The sequence below is a fragment of the Octodon degus genome, unplaced genomic scaffold, assembly GCF_000260255.1.
Source record: "Octodon degus isolate 3935 unplaced genomic scaffold, OctDeg1.0 scaffold00185, whole genome shotgun sequence".
Lineage (NCBI taxonomy): Eukaryota > Metazoa > Chordata > Mammalia > Rodentia > Octodontidae > Octodon > Octodon degus.
In genome coordinates this window covers 4,879,340-4,897,003 of record NW_004524761.1, presented here as the reverse complement: position 1 = coordinate 4,897,003, position 17,664 = coordinate 4,879,340, and the positions used below count along the sequence as shown (strand labels likewise).

At 39.2% G+C, this 17,664-nt stretch overlaps 2 protein-coding genes across 4 annotated transcripts in view; both read left to right on the top strand.

Annotated features, from left to right (window-relative positions):
- The window catches only part of LOC101575530 (protocadherin alpha-12), a 67,957-nt gene extending 55,985 nt beyond the window's left edge, over positions 1-11,972 (top strand). The window contains 1 exon segment of the mRNA XM_004648875.1: positions 11,811-11,972. Coding sequence (XP_004648932.1) covers positions 11,811-11,972 — 162 coding nt within the window.
- The window catches only part of LOC101587656 (protocadherin alpha-C2), a 195,838-nt gene that overhangs the window by 74,689 nt on the left and 103,485 nt on the right, over positions 1-17,664 (top strand). The window contains exon 1 of one of the 3 annotated variants that reach the window (XM_004643869.2): positions 12,394-14,932. The exons of the other annotated variants lie outside the window; for them this stretch is intronic. Coding sequence (XP_004643926.1) covers positions 12,500-14,932 — 2,433 coding nt within the window. The 5' untranslated portion in view covers positions 12,394-12,499. Of the gene's footprint in view, positions 1-12,393; positions 14,933-17,664 lie in introns of those variants that run through there. 3 annotated transcript variants of the gene reach the window in all.

Sequence of the window (17,664 nt, the reverse complement as noted above, 5' to 3'; positions counted from 1 at the left end):
GTGCTTCAGTTACCTGAATGTCAGATTGTTTCCTCATATTTGGGAAGTTTTCTGCTATTACTTCTGCCCATATTTTTTTAATGTCATTTGTGTTGACTCTTTCTTTCTCATTAATGCCTATTAGTCTCACATTGTTCATCTTTGCATCATCTTGCATGTGATGGATTTTTCTTTCCTGCATCCTCGTTTTTAAGAGATCCTTTCTTACCTTTTCACTAACTGCACCAGCATCAAGATCTGAAACTCTGTCTTCACATTCACTTAAACGGTTTTGCAAGCTTGTGATTGAGATTTTAATTTCCTCTATATCTCTTTGACTCTGCTTCATGTGATCTATTTCTTTCCCGTATTGCTCCTTCAAGGAATCCATCATTTTTCTAATCTCTGTATTTTTATCAATATCTTCTTTAGAAGCAGTTATAAATTCTCTTACTGTAGTGTTTTTTTCAGATTGTGTTTCCTCCCTATGTTTCTGTAGTTGCTTCTTTACTTCAGATGCTATGAGTTCTGAGAGTTCTTTTTTTTATATCAGAAAAGAATTGTGCTCTGATTTCCTCTGTATCTTTCTGCTCTTGCTTATTTCTATCAACGCTATTATTTCATGCATTTGACCTGAGGTCGTGTCCTCCGCACTTGTTCTGGGTGGGCACTGGGTTTCTTCCATATGTTTCTGCATTTGATTCTTTAGTGCAGATGATATTAATTCAGGTGTTTTTTTTAAATTTCCAATCTGAGGTCCTCTATATCTTTCTGCAGCTGTTTCTTTATTTCAGAAGCCGTTGATTCATTGCTTTCAACTGTGTGATTTCCAATTTGTTCTGTGTTAGTGTCCTCTGCACTTGTTATGGGTGGGCTTGGGTTCTGAGGTTGCATTTTTTTCCTTCTTGCCATTTTGTGTAGCACTGTCTTCTGACCTTTGTTGTAGATCTTTCCTGTAGTTATAGCCTTCTCATGTACTGAAGTTCAGGTGCAGTTGTACAAAGTTTGGACTTATCCAGCTGCATCTGGCTTGGGTCTGGCTGCTGTGCTCAGCTCCTTCCTGCTGCTGCCCTTGAGGGTGAAACTGTTGTGCTCCTGTGGCAAGATGTTCTGCTCTTGGACTAGCTGGGTGGATCTATCCTCTACACTCTCTGCAGGGATCGAAGCTGCAGAATTACACCCCAGGAGTGTATGCCAGGCCTGAGCTGTGCCTGGAGGGGGCAAGGTGAAGTAGAGGGAAGAGGAAGCTCTCCCACACACTCACAGGACTTGGGTTAGTACTGGGTCTGGGGGTTCCCGAAAGCGGCAGAGATTTCTACTCGGCGGGTGGGGTGGGGGAGGTCTGCGGAGTGGTGGGCGTTGTTCCAAGGGGGTGGGAGAGGGTCCAGCCCACGCTGCGCCTGGCCTGGGACTGGTCCCGCCGGTGCAGGGTAGCTGGAAGCTCTCCCACATACTCACCGCCCTGGGCTAGGACTGGGTCTGGAGGTTCCCGGAATGCAGCAGAAATTCCTTCTCCACGGATGGGGTGGGGGAGGTCTGCGGAGTGGTGGGGTTTTTCCCAAGGGGGTGTTAGAGGGTCCGGCCCATGCTGTGCCTGTCCTGGGTCTGGTCCTGCTGTCACAGGGTAGCAGGAAACTCTCCCACACACTCAGGGGACCTGGGCTAGGACTGGGTCTCTCTACTTGCTTCTTCATCTTCTAATCTATTCCACTGATCCTCAGGTCTATTTTTTTTCTAATACCATGCTGATTTTATCACAGTAGCTTTGTAATATACTTCCAAGTCAAGAATTGTAATGCCTCTTGCCTTGTCTTGTTGCCCAGGATTGTCCTTGCTATTCTAGGTCTTTGCTGGTTACAAATAAATTTTAGGAATGATTTCTCTAGGTCTGTGAGGTATGTTGGTAGAATTTTGATAGGGACTGCATTAAATCTGTATAACAATTTTGGGAGTATGGCCATCTTCACAAAGTGTGTTCTTCCTATCCTGGAGCAGGGAATATGTTTCAATTTTCTGAAATCCTCTACAATCTCTTTTTTCAGAGTACTGTAATTTTCATTGAATAGATCTTTGACTTCTTTAGTTAATTTCTAAGTGTTTCATTTTCCTTGGTGCTGTAGTAAAAGCTGTCATTTCTCTAATTTCCCTCTCAGTGTATTTGTTATCTGTGTAGAGGAATGCTTTTGAGTTTTGGTTATTGACTTTGTATCTTGCTATGCTACTGAATTTGTGTATTAATTCTAGTAGCTTCATGGTGGAGCTTTGTGGGTCATCCAAGTAAAGTATCATGTCATCTACAAATAATGATAATTTAACTTGTTCTTTATCTATTCTTGTTATATTTATTTCTCTCACTTGTTTAACGGCTCTAGCTAATGATTCCAGAACTATATTGAATATCTTTGCATTTTTCTGAAGTCCTCTTCAGACTGTTTTTCAACATAATGTAATTTTTACTGTATACATCTTTTACTTCCTATGTGAGACTGATTCCTAAGTATTTCATTTTTTAGGTGGTATTGTGAAAAGCATGGTTTCCATAATTTCTCTTTTGGTGCCTTCATTGTTTAGGTATAGAAATACTATTGGTTTTTGAGTGTTGGCTTCATATCCTGCTACAGTAGTGAATACGATATTTAAATCTACAAGTCTCTGAGTGGAGTTATTGTGGTATTTTATGTACAGTATCATGTCATCTGCAAAAAATGCTTTTTCTTTCACTTTCCAATCCTTATTCCTTTTATTTCTTTCTCTTACCTAATAGCTCTGGCTAATGTTTTAGAATTATATTGAAAAAGAGTAGTGATAGTGTCTTGTTTTTATTTTAAAGTGAAGGCTTTCAATTTTTTTTTTCATTTAGTACGAGGTTGGCTGTTGGTTTCTCATAGATGGCTTCAATAGGTTGAGGTAAAGACCATCTATTCTGATTCTCTGTAGGGTTTTATCATGAATGAATATTGGACTTTGTCAAAAGCCTTTTCTGCATTGATTGAGATGATCATACGTTTTTTGCCTCTGGCTCTCTTGATTCGGTGTATTACATTCATGGATTTGTGTATGTTGAACCATCCCTGCATTCCTTGGATGAATTCCATTTATTCATGACATATAATCTCAATGATTTGCTGCATGCTGTTTGCTAGTATTTGATTGAGAACTTTTGAATCTATTTGTAGTAAGGAGATTGGCCTATAATTCTCTTTTTATGGTTGGGTACTTCTCTGGTTTTCGTATCAGAGAAAGTATGAATTATACAGGAAAGTATAATACTTTTTTATTATACAGGAAAGTATAATACTTTCCTGTAGGAATGAGTTTGGGAGAGTTGCTTTGCTTTCAATTTCATTGAAGAGTTTGAGAAGAGTTGCCATTAGTTGTCTCTAAATTTCTTGTAGAATTTAGCTGTGAATCCATCAGGACCTTTGATTTTCTTTGTTGGTAGTTTTTTTAAAATTACATTTTCCATTTCATTCACTCATGTTCTGTTATTTGGTATTTTTATATCTTCTTGATCCAGCTTTGGTAATTCATATGTATCTAGGTATCCTTCCATTTCTTCTGTGGTTTCCATCCTGTGAGAGTACAGGTATTGTAAATAGGTATTGATGATCTTCTGAACTTCTATAAGGTATAGTGATTTTACCCTTTTCATTCCTTATTGTATGATTTTGACTTCTTTCTTTCCTTTTTTAAAAAAAATGATTTATACTGGATCCCACTGTGCAGTTGAGAATCATAATGACCTTCCTGTCTTAGCCTCCCCAGTGTTGGGATTACAAGTGTGTGCCACCATACCTTGTTTTGGTGCTGGCACAATGTACCCAGTGTTCCAAGGTTGGTATCGCATGCAGTACAGGTGGTCAAACTTGGGACCTTGTGCTTGCCAGGTAGGTGCTTAGACCGCTGAGGTATCTCTCTAGCCCCTCTTTTGTGAGGTTGACTAGGGGCTAATCAATTTTATTCATTCTTTCAACAAGCCAACTCTTGGACTCATTAATTCTTTGTACTGTTTTCTTCATCTCTATTGCATTACTTTCTGATCTAAACTTTATAATTTCCTACCTTCTTTAGGTTTTCAACTTGACTTCCTCTTCTTTTTCTAGGAACTTTTGGTGCATCAGATTATTTATTGGGGCTTGTTCTGCTTTCCTGATGTGAGAATTTAATGCTATACATTTCCCTCTTAAAACAGCTTACATTGCATCGCACAGGTTCTGGTAAGTTGTATGTGCATTTTCATTTGATTGTAAATATTGTTTAATCTGTTTTTTAATTTCATCTGTGACCTATTGCTTGTTCAGGAGGATGTTATATAATTTCCATGTGTTTATGGGGTTTTGCTTTTCCTTTTGTCAATAATTTCCAGTTTCATTGCACTATGGTCAGATAATATACATGGGATAATTTTGATTCCTTTGTACTTGTTTAAACATGCTCTATGTGCTAGCATATGGTGTATTTTGCAGAATGTCCTGTGAGAAGCTGAGTAGAATTTGTATTCTGATATTTTTGGTTGGAATACTCTGTAAAGGCCTACTAAATCCACTTCTTCATAAGTTTGGATTAGTATTGTTATTTTTTTGCTGATTTATTGCATAGTTGATCTACCTCTTTTATTAAAGAAGTATTAAAGTCCTCCAGTCAAATTACATATTGGTCATTTGATTTTTGATGTCTATTAAAATTTATCTTCTATCATTGGGTGCTCCTGCATTGGGTGCATGTGTATTTATAACTATTATCTCTTGTGCTTGCAGTTTTCGTCTAACAAATATATAGTAACCTTCCTATCTCTTTGAATGATTTTTGGTTTGAAGTTGATATTGTCAGCAATCAGAATAGTTATGTCTCCTTTTTTTCTCCTGTCATATGCTGTATTGTTTACCATCCTTTGATGTTCAATCTATTAATTTCTTTTTGGGTTTAGTGTGTTTCTTGTTTGCAGCATCCAAACCTTGTTGGATTTTGTTTCTTGATCCACTCTGCCCATCTTCTTCTATTGATTGATGAATTGAGCCCATTTACATTGATGGTTGTAACTGATATGTATTGGCTTATCTTTGTCATGTTGTTTTCCTACTGTAGTGCTTAATTGCTTGATGTGCTCAGTGATTATCTATTGTTCTTGAAGTTGTCATTGTCTTTGTCTCTTTTTAAAATATGTCAGTACTCTTTCTAGGGTTGTTTTGGTTGTCATGAATTACATCAGCTCTTCTTTGTCATGGAAGTATTTTACCTCTCCATTAAAACTGAGAGTTATTTAGGGTATATCATTCTGGGTTGGAAGATTTTTTCTTTCAGGACCTCAAATATCTCACTCCAAGTTCGTGATTTCATCATATGTCTTTCAATATCTGCCATGATTCTGATGGGCTTTCCATTATAAGTGATTTGTTTTTTTTCTCTCCAAGACCTTTTAATATTCTGTTCCTTTGTTCAATCTCTTGGATCTTGATTATTATGTATCTGGGTGAAGATTTATTTTGGTATTGGCTAGCTGGAGCTCTGTATGCCTCTCTTAACTGTATGTAAGATTCTTTCCCTATGGCTGGGAAATGTTCTGCTACTGCTTCTGCAAACAATGCTTTTATATAATTTGTATTAACTGCAACTGTTTCCTTGATACCTATTTGTCCTATATTGTTTTTGTTTGTGTTGTAACTCAAAAATCAGATGACAATGAGGCAAGTCCAAAAGTTAAAGAAGTGCTTTATTTTAGCTGGTACCCAGTGGCAGACACCCCAGCAAGATGCTGAGGTGCGCGCCCAGGAGGGGAGAGACAAGGGTTTTTAAGGCTGAAAATCGCAAAGGGGAGGTCTTATGATTCGAGTGCAAGGGAATGCAGCACAGGGGTCAGTGTCCACTTTCAGGAAAATAGATTACATACAATTTTAGGAACAAATAATTACAATTTATGGTTCGGTGTTGATCACAGGACATATTGTGTGGAGTACTCTGGGGTAAAAATAGTTCAGATCTCAACCTCTGACGCACTGTGGTTTAGAACAAAGGAATGGTTTGAACATTAACAAACTGTGTTCAGAGGTCTGATGAATGGCTTGAGCCATCAAGATGGAGTTGAAGTTGTCAGCTTATACCAAACAATCCTCATTAATAAAGTTACAGTGGACATGTACAGAAATGTATAATACAATGCCCATTCTGGTTACAAAATGAAGTGGGTATTTAAGCCAATAAAACATAAAAGCTGACCTCAAGGGTTTATCTTGGGGCTACAGTTGAAAAATTACCTGTTTCTAATGAACAATAACAAGTGCAGTGGTGGGTACAGTTTGTAGTTGGGAACAAGGGCGAGATCAGGGCATTGGGCCAAAAATAGATTCAGGTGTGCACAAAAGGGCAGTGTGAGAAAGGCCCAACTGCAGGTTCTCAAGTAGAGAAAGGGCACAGTAGAAAGTTACAGCATTTAGAATGGCGCATACAGAACAAGATGGGTGGCACCTATGTCAGGTTATAACAGTTAATAAAGTTACAGTGGAAGCATACAGAGTTACAAAATTGGAATCAATTGCACAGGCTATAACAGTTTGCATAATATTGAACATATTGGATTGTTATTTCCTGGTTCCTTGTTATTTTTAAGAGATTTTTCCTCTTGCGTTCACTAGTTGCAATGTTATCTTCAAGGTCTGAAAGTGTATCTTCAGTTTCATTCATGTGATCTTGTCAGCTTTTCATGGAATTCTTTTTTTTAAAATTTAGTACAAAGTCTACAGGTTCTCACTACACAGATTGGACTTATAGTGATCCTCCTTTTTTTTCAATCTCCAAAGAGCTGGGATTATAGGTGTGTGCCACCACACCCAGTCTCAATCCCTGTCTCAGGTTGCTCTGGGTGTGGGGCTGGCATGGTGGGGGATGCCATGGAATTCTAAATGTCTTGGATAGTTGTTTGAATTGGTTTCATTCATTCTAGTTCTTTCCTGTATTATTCATTTCAGGTTTCTATTATTTCTTTTAAATCTTTTTAATCTATGTCTTCCTTAGATGTATTGAACAATTTTTTTCATGGTTGTTATCATTTCCTGTTTTACCTGAGAGGTTGTTTCTGATCTGATTTTTTCATAGTCTGATGAAGTTGTTTGTAACAGTTGCTATAATCTCAGAAATTTCAGGTGTGTGACTCCCAAGTTCTTCTATGACCTTGCCTTATGGCCTTGTTTTGGTTGGGCTAGAGGTCTGAGATTGCTTTTTGCTCCTCCCTTTTATCATTTTTAAAGCTCCCAATGTTCTTCCTCACTCTTCAGTGTTGGTAGGGGTGTGGGATGTGGGTGAGCATGACTCTCAGGAGAGTGGATGGGTAGGGTAGTCTCACTAAAGCATCAACTTGCTTTGTAGCCCAGGCTGGCTTTGAACTTATAGCAATTCTCCTGTATCAGCCTTGAATTTTTCTTATAATCAGTGATTTTGAGCATTTTTCATAGTGTCTTTTATTGAAAAGTGTCTATTCAAATCCTATGACCTTTTTGGTTTTCTTACTCTCCCTTACTCCTTCCTGACTATTCCCCTCTTCTGTTCTCCCTCTCCCTCTCTTGTTTCTTTATTATGATGCTAAGGTTAAACTCAGGGACTGTGCTGTGCCATTGAGCTACATTCCCATCAGTATCAGTCTGTGCTTGCTAGAGAAAAAGATTTAATGCAAGTTGTTCAAATATATAAAACTTTACAAGATTGACTTTCACTGGCTACCCACAGAATCAGATGTGGAAGAGTATAAAAGGGCTGTGTGCATTCTGGATATCTGATGGATCCAGAGGAAGGCCTGGAGCCCAGTAGTGTCCTGAGGGAGTTTATCAGGAGACTGAAGTGTCTTTGATGGAAGGCTGAAAAGTTTGTGCTGAAGGCTGAAGGGTCTTCCCTGGAAGACAGGAGACATTGTTTCAGGTAAAGATGAAGACTGGAGTTCCTCCAAAGAAGCAAAAGGAAGTGTTCATTCTTCATTTCCATTTTATACTGTTCTGGAGACAATCCTCCAAAGGATGGATCTTGCACACCCAGTACTATGTTGATCCAATTTAGTTGGGTTTCTCTTACTCAAATTGACACAGTCAGTTAAGTATCACACTATCCTCTTTGCCCATTTTTAAATTTGTTTTCTTACTACTGAGTTGGATATTAACCTACTATCAAATGTATGGTTTGCAAATATTTTCCCTCATTCTCTTCCCTAAATTTAATGTTAAATAGCCTCAAAGAACAACAAACTTAAAACAGAGTTCAAGTTCAAGGATAAAAAGGAAAATGTCACAAAATTTATGAAAAGTGAGCTGGCGCAATCCATTAAATATATGGAAGAAAATATAAAATTATCTCAGAAATTAATGCCACACTGAAAAGAGAAAGTCTGTGAACAGGCTATGCTAGTATATATTCAAGAACAAGAACAAATACTTTAGAAGATTAAGAAGAATAAATCTGAAATAGCAAAGAGTTTAATGCAATTTGAAAAATACAGTTTTAAAACACATACACAATGAAATTAAAAAATGAGATCCCATGTACTTCTAATAAATGTCCTCAAAAAGATGAACAAAATAAAAGTGCAAAAGGTAAAATACAAAGTCATAATTTCTGAAATACTGAGAGAAAAAATAAAAATCTCAATTTCTAGCAATGTAAATATAAGTTGTTTTTAGCCAGTGTTAGATCAAGGCCAGCAATGGGCAGTGGGACTGGTTTTCTCTGACTATAAGACAGCAAATTTGGATACTATTACCACATATTTAATATTTAGAATGAATGATCCAGATCTCTTTTTGGAGCTGACTGACCACCCTGGAGTATGTCTTTTTAAGTTTTGAAGATCACATTTAAAGCTGGACTAGAACAAAGACCTTTTAAAAATGTATTTTAGTACAGGGACTATGAGGTCTCGCTACATAGATTGGACTTGTAGTCTGAGCCTCCTGTTTTTAGCCTCTCAAGTGCTGGTATTACAGGTGTGCACTACCATGCCCAGTCTCAGTTGTCCTTTCTATGCGCCCTGGGGGTGGAGCTAGAACGACACAGGGATGTAACTCCGGTCCCTGTGCTTGTCTAAACAGGTGCTTTAGTCTCCTGAGCTATTTGGCTGGCCCTCAAAGACTTTTCATGCAAAGGTAGTTTTTGAGAAATTGGCACATGATTATAAAAGGTGCTCAGCAAATACATTCTAGAATGAAAGTGTACATTCATGAAGAAAGGCCCAAGATGTTTTAGAGAGTATGTAATGGAGAAAAACTAATTCCTTGATAGTAGAAATCTCACAAAGATATTCTGTAGTACTTTATTATTGACTAAAGGTTTAATAAAAATGATATAAGAGGATCCTGGAAGTGTGAGAGACAAAAATCTAATGATAAGTGTCTATTCTCTGGGGAACGCTCACTCTGTTAGGCTTGATTTGGGCATAGTTAAACTGTTATACTGGATTAAAATTTGTTTAATATGATGTAACTATCCTGTTAATTTAATTTCCGTAGTACTTAATATTCTCCTGGGGTATGATCTTAACCACAAAGAAAATCTTGTTTGAAGTACAATATTCTTTTGTTGACAGGCTCTTTGGTGGGTGTCATATTTACCATGTTCTTCTTTGGCTTCAAGATCTTTAGTAAAAACTTGTGTGATATGGCTAGAAATCCTGAATTTACAGCTGAAGTATAAGTTTAATGGAAGGACTTTATGAGAGTAACTTGGCAATAAATTCCAGGCAGAAATTAGGATTATGTTTTTGCATACTTTTCATTTAAAGTTATACCTGTGTTTAAATAGAAGCTTGGAAATTCCTGAATTAGGAGAAACCTATGGAGAATTGCAAAAAAGGACAAACTGGAATATTAGTAACTACAAGTTCTGCTGAAGAGAAGTTTGGTTAATTTAGGACTTTAATGTTTATCTGGTCACTTTATCCAAAGAAAAAATCTTTGGCTTTCTTCATCTTTTGTGATATCTTTTCTTTTAAATAGTACTTTTGTACAAATCCAAATTTATTTGAGTAAGAATGCAATGTTATACCTAGAGTTAGGGAGATGTGTGTAAAACAGATCCCAATAAGTGGGTGCTACTGAATTCTTGACACAAATAAAAGCCTCTGAAAATAGACATCGGTGGTGGTTTAAATAGAGAACTGAGTAAAAGGAAAGCTCAAAATCTGAGAAGTGTGTGAATGAGGAGTTTTTATGAAGATATTAATGGTATTTCTCCGTGAGTTTTCTCTTTTCCTCACCCTTCCAGTTATGCCCACATGTATTGCCCTGCTCAAAATTACTAAACCTGTTACATAATTGGAGGCTTGACTGAAAATCTTAAATTAAGATGCCTTCCAAAAGTTGGTACATCTCTCCAGGTGTATTTCATCTGATGCAAAAGGAAAAGTGGAAAGAATAATCATGCATCCCAAAGCAGTTACTTTAGTTTACAGTATTAAATTAAGACACAGATGTACAAACCTTAATCTCTGGCACTGAAGCAAATAATTCACTTTGGTTTTAAAATTAGGTAAGGAATAAATTCACTTTTTGGGGCCGGGGAGATGGCTCAGTGGAATAAGTGCTTCCCTGGCAAGCACAAGGGTCAGAGTTCAATCCCTGGTTCCACACACAAAAAAAATCAATTTATATAAGCAATTTCACATCCTAGTAAGATCTCCAAATTATGTCTACTCTCACAACTACCTCATGGTACATGTCTCTGCTTTAATTTTGTTTGAGACTTAGTTCCTTAATCACCAAAGAAAACCAGTTAGACCCTATTTATATTGCCTTGTGTTACATCGTGATCTTTCTAGTTCCTTGGAAGAAACAAGAAATAGGTTGTGATATTCAGGGGAAGAAATTGCCTCTCAGTGAACACTGGAGTTACCAATTCCACTTTGGTTTTAAGAGGAGAATGTTGGAGTTGTTCTCCCCACTATCTTAATCAGCAATTCAAAAATACTATAAAAATATCCAAATAAGCTGAGTGTGGCAGCACATGCCTGTAAGTCTACCTATTTGGGAGTTGAAGCAGGATATTAAATTTGAGGTTCAGTTGGGCAATTTAGTGAGAACCTGTATCAAGTAGGAAAAAAAGAGCAGAGACTGTAGCTCACTATGAGGCCCTAGGTTCAATTTCCCACTACCAGATAAATAAAATAAATATTTCAAGCACGCAGAAAAGTTGAGAGAATTGTATAATTAGCCTACATGTTTCACCTAGTTAAAAAAGAGGGCTTGGAATATTTCAACTGAATTAAAAGACAGGCTTGAGTGAGGAATTTAGTGTTTATATAGTTAATCAGTCTGTTCAGCGTGACTTTTAAGGAAAGCAGCTCCTTGTAGGTTGTTAGGTGGAATTTCTAGGTGTTTATTGTGATGAAGAGATTTTTCTCATAAAATTAATCTCTGTCACAATTTGTGTGTGAGACATAATTAAAAACAAATTTAGACTGCCTGGCAACTGCAAGGTCCTGAGTTTGATCCCTGGCAACAAACAAACAAACACTAATTTAGAGAAAGCATGGATATCTACTTTGCTGGCTACTTTTTCTAAATATTTACAGAATGAATTTGCACAAAAGTACATTGTTTCCCACATGTTGGCAGTGTTCTGGAGTTTCTGGTTCTTGGAATCGACCGATTTATCTCTTCCACCCAGAGTCTAGAGCTGCTTGCACAACACTTGCACAGTACAGTGAGGAAGAAACTACGGTCTCGCAGAAAAGCAGAGCATAGAATCATAAGCCTTGCACTCACTAGTTTTTGTTTCGTTTTATTCTTTTCCTGCTATCTCAGAGTGTGCAGAAAGTTTAAAATGGGTAGATTGCCCTACTTGCTCCCTCCTTATCGCAGCGGAGAGCCTGGGAATCCCGCAGAGAAAAAGCCTCTGCCCTTCCTTGGGGGTTTATAAGGCGTGGTCGGTCACGTTCATTGGTCCGCCTTGGCAGTCTCCGCCCCGCGCTTCTACGCAGAGTTCCTCCCCCGGGGCGGGCAATGCAGGAGGTCATCGTGTAGGAACCCATGGGACTCGACGCGACCACTGTCTAACAGCCGGTGGGCGGGGCCCAGCAATGCTTCGCCCCTTTATCAGGAGTCTTCATAAATAGGTGGTGTAGGATGAGACGCGGGCAGTCCCAGGGCGTTGTCTTATGAAACCGTTTAAAGAGAGACGCGTTAGTTTCCCCGTGCGGGCGTTTTCCTTGTCGTCCCCCACCCACCGCCCTCGGTCTTGGGGCGAGGTCTCTGCAACCCAGCCTGCAGACGGCGCTTTCCCAGGCTGTTTACCTCGGTTCTGCACCCCTAGGCGGCGCTGCTTCCCCGTACCGGGCCGACTCTCCTCTCCCAGACGGCTGCCAAGCCTCCAACCTCGCAACCCGGCTGTTAGCCCGCCAGCCCCAGGAGGTTCCCACAGCCCGGAGGCGGAACTTAGCATCCCTCAGCGGCACAGCCCGCAGAGCTCGCTCCTCCTGGAGGCTCGTGCTCTCCAGTCCGGAGCATGGTTCCAGATCGCCGCTGTGGGAGCGTGGACGCCGAAAGGGAGGATGGTGGGCTGGAGGGTGGTGGTTCTGTGTTTGTGGGTCTCCTGCGGCGCCACCGCGGTACAGCTGGAGTACTCGGTACCGGAGGAGACCGAACGGGGCGTAGCAGTAGCTAATGTAGCCGCGGACTTGAAACTGCCAGCAGCCGCTCTATCCGTGCGAAACTTTCGCTTCCTTTCCAGCTACAGAGAGCCTTACTTCGAGGTGGACCAAAGCAGCGGTAGCTTGGTGGTCCGAGAGCCGGTGGACCGCGAGAGGCTGTGCGCGACCAAAGCTGCCTGTATCTTGACATATGAACTAATATTCGAGGACCCACTAGAGCTGCACAAGGTGCACGTCCACGTCCTGGACACCAATGACAACTCGCCTCTCTTCCCTGCTGGCGACCTGCAGCTGCTCATCCCGGAGTTCCTGACACCCGGAGCTCGCTTTACTCTTCCGAATGCACAAGATGCAGACGTGGGAAGCAACGGGGTGTTAAGCTACAGCCTAAGTCCCAACCAGCACTTTCGCCTGGACATGGGGTTGCGGGTTGATGGCAGCGAATATCCAGAGTTGATATTGCAGAAAGCGCTGGATCGCGAGCAGAGTGCTACTCATCTGCTAGTGCTCACAGCTCTGGACAGCGGGCTGCCCGCGCTCTCCGGAGATGCACAAGTCACCATCACCGTGGTGGACACAAATGACAACGCGCCTGTGTTTGAACACTCCGTGTATCGCACCAAGGTTCCAGAGACCGCTCCCCATGGGACAGTATTATTCCAAGTGCAGGCCTCAGATCCAGATGAAGGCTCTAATGGAGAAGTCTGGTACTCCCTAAGCAATAGCACTAGAGCAGAGCTGCGACATCTTTTTCATGTGCACCCTAGAAGTGGGGAGGTGCGGCTAGCTGCTTCCCTTGGTGCACCTGAAGTACTGTTGGAGGCATACATCGAGGCGAGGGATGAAGGAGCGTTTGGTTTATCGAGCACTGCCAAACTGCTGGTGGAAGTCACTGACGTGAATGACCATGCCCCGGAGGTGCATTTCATGACTCTCTCCAGCCCTGTACCTGAGGATGCTGCCCCTGGTACAGTGATTGCCCTACTTAGTATAAAGGATGAGGACCATGGTCCCAATGGTAGAGTCGTTTGTAGTATATCTAGCAGAGGACCTTTTCAGCTGAAGGCTTCTTTTGACAACTACTACAGTTTACTGACTAATGGGCCCCTGGACCGGGAGCAGATGAGTGAATACCAGGTCCTAATTACTGCCTTAGATGGTGGCTCACCTCCACTCAGCACCCAAAGAACACTCACTGTGTCGGTTGCTGATGTGAATGACAATACACCAAGATTTCCTCAACCTCAACAGGAAATTTTTGTGGCTGAAAACAATGGACCTGGGGCTTCTCTAGGTCAGGTGTTTGCACAGGACCTAGACTTGGGGAAGAATGGTCTTGTCTTTTATAAGTTGTTGGATATTAGCTCTGAAGGGATGCCAGCCATGAGCTTGGTGACAGTGGAACCATCCAGTGGTGTGATCACTGCCAAAACTTCCTTTGACTTTGAACAACTCAGGGGATTTAGTTTTCAAGTCGAAGGCAGGGATAGTGGCATTCCTTCTAGAAGTGCAACAGTGACTGTGAACTTGTTTGTGGTGGACAAGAATGACAATGCTCCAGTTATCTTGTTTCCTCTGCCCAGAAATGGTTCAATTCCTGTAGAAATTGTGCCCCGCTCTGCCAGAACTGGACACTTGGTTACAAAAGTGGTAGCAGAGGATGCCGACAGTGGTTCCAATGCCTGGCTCTCCTACCACATCTCTCAGGCTTCTGATATTAGCCTGTTCAGAATTTCAGCCAGTATGGGAGAGCTCCGGACTGCACGCTTTGTTCTTCCTACTGATGCAGTTAAACAAAGGGTGATGGTGGTAGTTCAGGACCATGGAGACCCACCGCTTTCCTCCTCTGTTCTTCTTGGTGTGCTACTGAATAATTTTACACCACAGATCCTTCCAGACTTTGAAGATGCCTGGGAACCAGGAGGGCAGCTTACTGCTCAGAACTTGTATTTAGTAATTGCCCTGGCCTGCATTTCTTTTTTATTTCTGGGGTGTTTAATTTTTTTCATATGTATCAAGTTGAGCCAGAGTCTAGTCTCTTGCTCTCAGAGGGGCTGTCACACTCCAGAGGATTGGAGGCCTAGGAGGCAGGTAGCTTCTAACCCTTGCATGAAGTCAGCCACAATAGATGTCACTACAGTGGAAAGACTTTCTCAGACGTATTTCTATCGAGCCTCTCTGGGACTTGGCTCTGATAATAACAGTTTGTTATTGCGTGGGGAATACAATGCTGCTGACCTAAGAAATCTGGCCACTGGTGTAGGACTGAATTTACCACTCTCTTGTATTCAGATTCGAAATAGGAAAGGGGATCATACAAATTTCAATGCTATGGTAAGCAAATTTTATGGGATCTGATTCATCTGAATGGAAGATGGCTGCTAGTTATGTTCTGAAATGTTTCTTAGATAATCCTGTGGTAAAATTTAACTGAGTACTTCCTTTTAGCATAAAAGTATTATGTCAAGAATTCTGGGAGCATAAAAGTATTAGAAGATTGTCACAGGCCTCAAAAGATCTTATAGCGGGCCAGGGAGATGGCTCAGTGGAATAAGCGCTTCCCTGGCAAGCGCAAGGGCCTGAGTTCAATCCCCGGTTCCGCAAAAAAAAAAAAAAAAAAAAAAGAACTTATAGCTTATTTTTGAGTAGCAAAGGTAAAAAAACATTAAACCTATTAAAATAGATGGGTTGTACCATAAAGGGCTAACATTAAAAATAAAAAAGAGCCAAAATGTTTCATTGATAACCAGTATTTGTAAAGTACTCTGATACTTAAAGTTAAGAATGAAAATATGTAGCAGTCTTTTTATTCTATGAGCAAAATATCATGGAAGAGAAGATATATATTCAGGACATTATGACACATTATGAAAACATGATAACCACGAGAGATGAAAAAATAAATTGCAGTGGGTTTTCGGGGGGATATGAGAAGACATCTGGGTGGGGAGGAGGGAATAGGAGAAGGTTTTGAGAGAGATAGCATTTGATTTGAACCTTGAATGATACAGCACTTAATGAAATGTGTGGTATTCTCTAACCTATGCTTTTTATTAATATCACCATGATAATCTTCTATGAGAAAGGCACTCCAAAACATAGCTAATGGGTCTACAGTAACATTTGTAAGTATATATAAATTATAAACATGTTTCAACACTTATAGTGACAGAAAGAAGATAATACGGTACTATTGGGTATATAACTTGACAGACTTATATTTTATATTTTAGTAATATATTTTACAGAGAAAGATGAATAATTTTATGTCAAATATTTTTTATTCAAGGATGCATTTACTATTCAAATCCACTCAACTTGGATATAATTTTCATTTTATTTTAGAAGCCAAATATACTTAGCAAATAAGTAAATACCATATTTGAGGGTAATACAGCTCAGAAAAGGTAAGTGATTCAGATAGTTCAGTTTATCCATTATGGCTATAAGCACTTCAAAACTTTTTGCATGGAATCAAAGCAGTATTTTTACAGCAATTTTGCACAATTACTTTTCTAACTTGTTATAGAAATCATGAATGGAAGAGAAGGTGGTAGGCAGAAATTTGGAAAGGATGAGGAAGTATTACTTATTTTATATTTTTTAGGCAACAAAGGGAAAGCAAGTGTGATTATTCCCCTTCAAATAATAATATTAACAACATATAAAATAGATTTATATCCATTAGAGTTCTTTGAATTAAATATTTTCATATGATATAATAGCACACAGTCTATATGTTTAGTAAATGCTTATTGAATGAATAAGTATGCAAATATAAGAATTGGTTGGTAATAGTGTTCAATACAGAGGAAAACACTTTAACCATAATTTTATGTGTGCATATAGCTAATAGTTACTTCGAGGTGGGTTGTTTCTGTGATTATTTTCTTCCTCCTGAGATACACTCATGGAGCAACATAGTGGAGGGATAGCTTGGACCTGGACTAGCATAAAAAACACTCAGTGCTATATTTGGGGGCTAAGCATGAGTTCATTTTGTGGATGATAAAAGGATAAATAGGATCCCACATCAATATGCTATGACATTTGCAGTGAATGTTACTTTCAGGATCTTAGTTAATTTTTTTAAGAGCAGAATATATTTATTGGGGGAAAGAGTGCTCCTGTCTGAGAGAAGGACTGAAGGGGACCTGGGCAGGCTGCTCCTAGATATACTCAAATGTTACAATTTCAAGTGTCAAAACTCTTAATATATGAACACTTCTCTTATCAAGAAAGTTTATCATTTATTTCACTTCATTGCTCTCTGAAGAGAGAGAGGGGAACACTAGTAGTTTCTTTGAAGTTTTGGAGGCAGAAATTTAATGAGAAATATATTTTCCATCCTGAAAGGCAGTGTTAAGTCATTAAAGAACAATAAATCTGGAAATTAAAAAAATTAGCTGTTCAAAAGGAAAGAAAGAAAAACATTCCCCTTCTACTATATTTTTAAACTTATAAGGATGTTAAACAAGTGATAACCACACTGAAAAATTTTAGAGTGCTGTGATTATGGAGAGTTTCAGAGAAAATGAAATATATTCACATTTAAAAAAATCTAGTTAGTATTTGTTGTATAATGGAAAACTTCAAACTAGTAAAAAGAAAAGAAAAACAGATTACAGAGAGATATGCTGTTTTTAAGTACAGGACTATTACGTTACTCCATTTATTTAGCTGAGCAATCTTTTTCCCATCATTGTCAAATTTTTTATTCTTAGATGGTCTTTTGTTTCATGAAGAACTGTTTGTGGCCTAGGTATTTCATTACAATTAATGATTTAAAGAACATGAATGAAATAACTTCTGCACAGCTGAGGTATTTGTAGTTCACACAGGCATTTATTATTTACTTCTTCCTATTCAATTGCATATCGATCCATTCTTGCTTCTTTAGCAAAGAGTGCTTGCCGTAGTACTCACTGCACGCCTTAATGACAACAACATTTAAGAAGTAAAATATTTAATACATGAATTTTATTAGACAAAAATCTTTGAACAGTATGAAATTTAATAATAATTCTAAGTCACATAGAATCATGTTGATATGTATGTGTCCATAA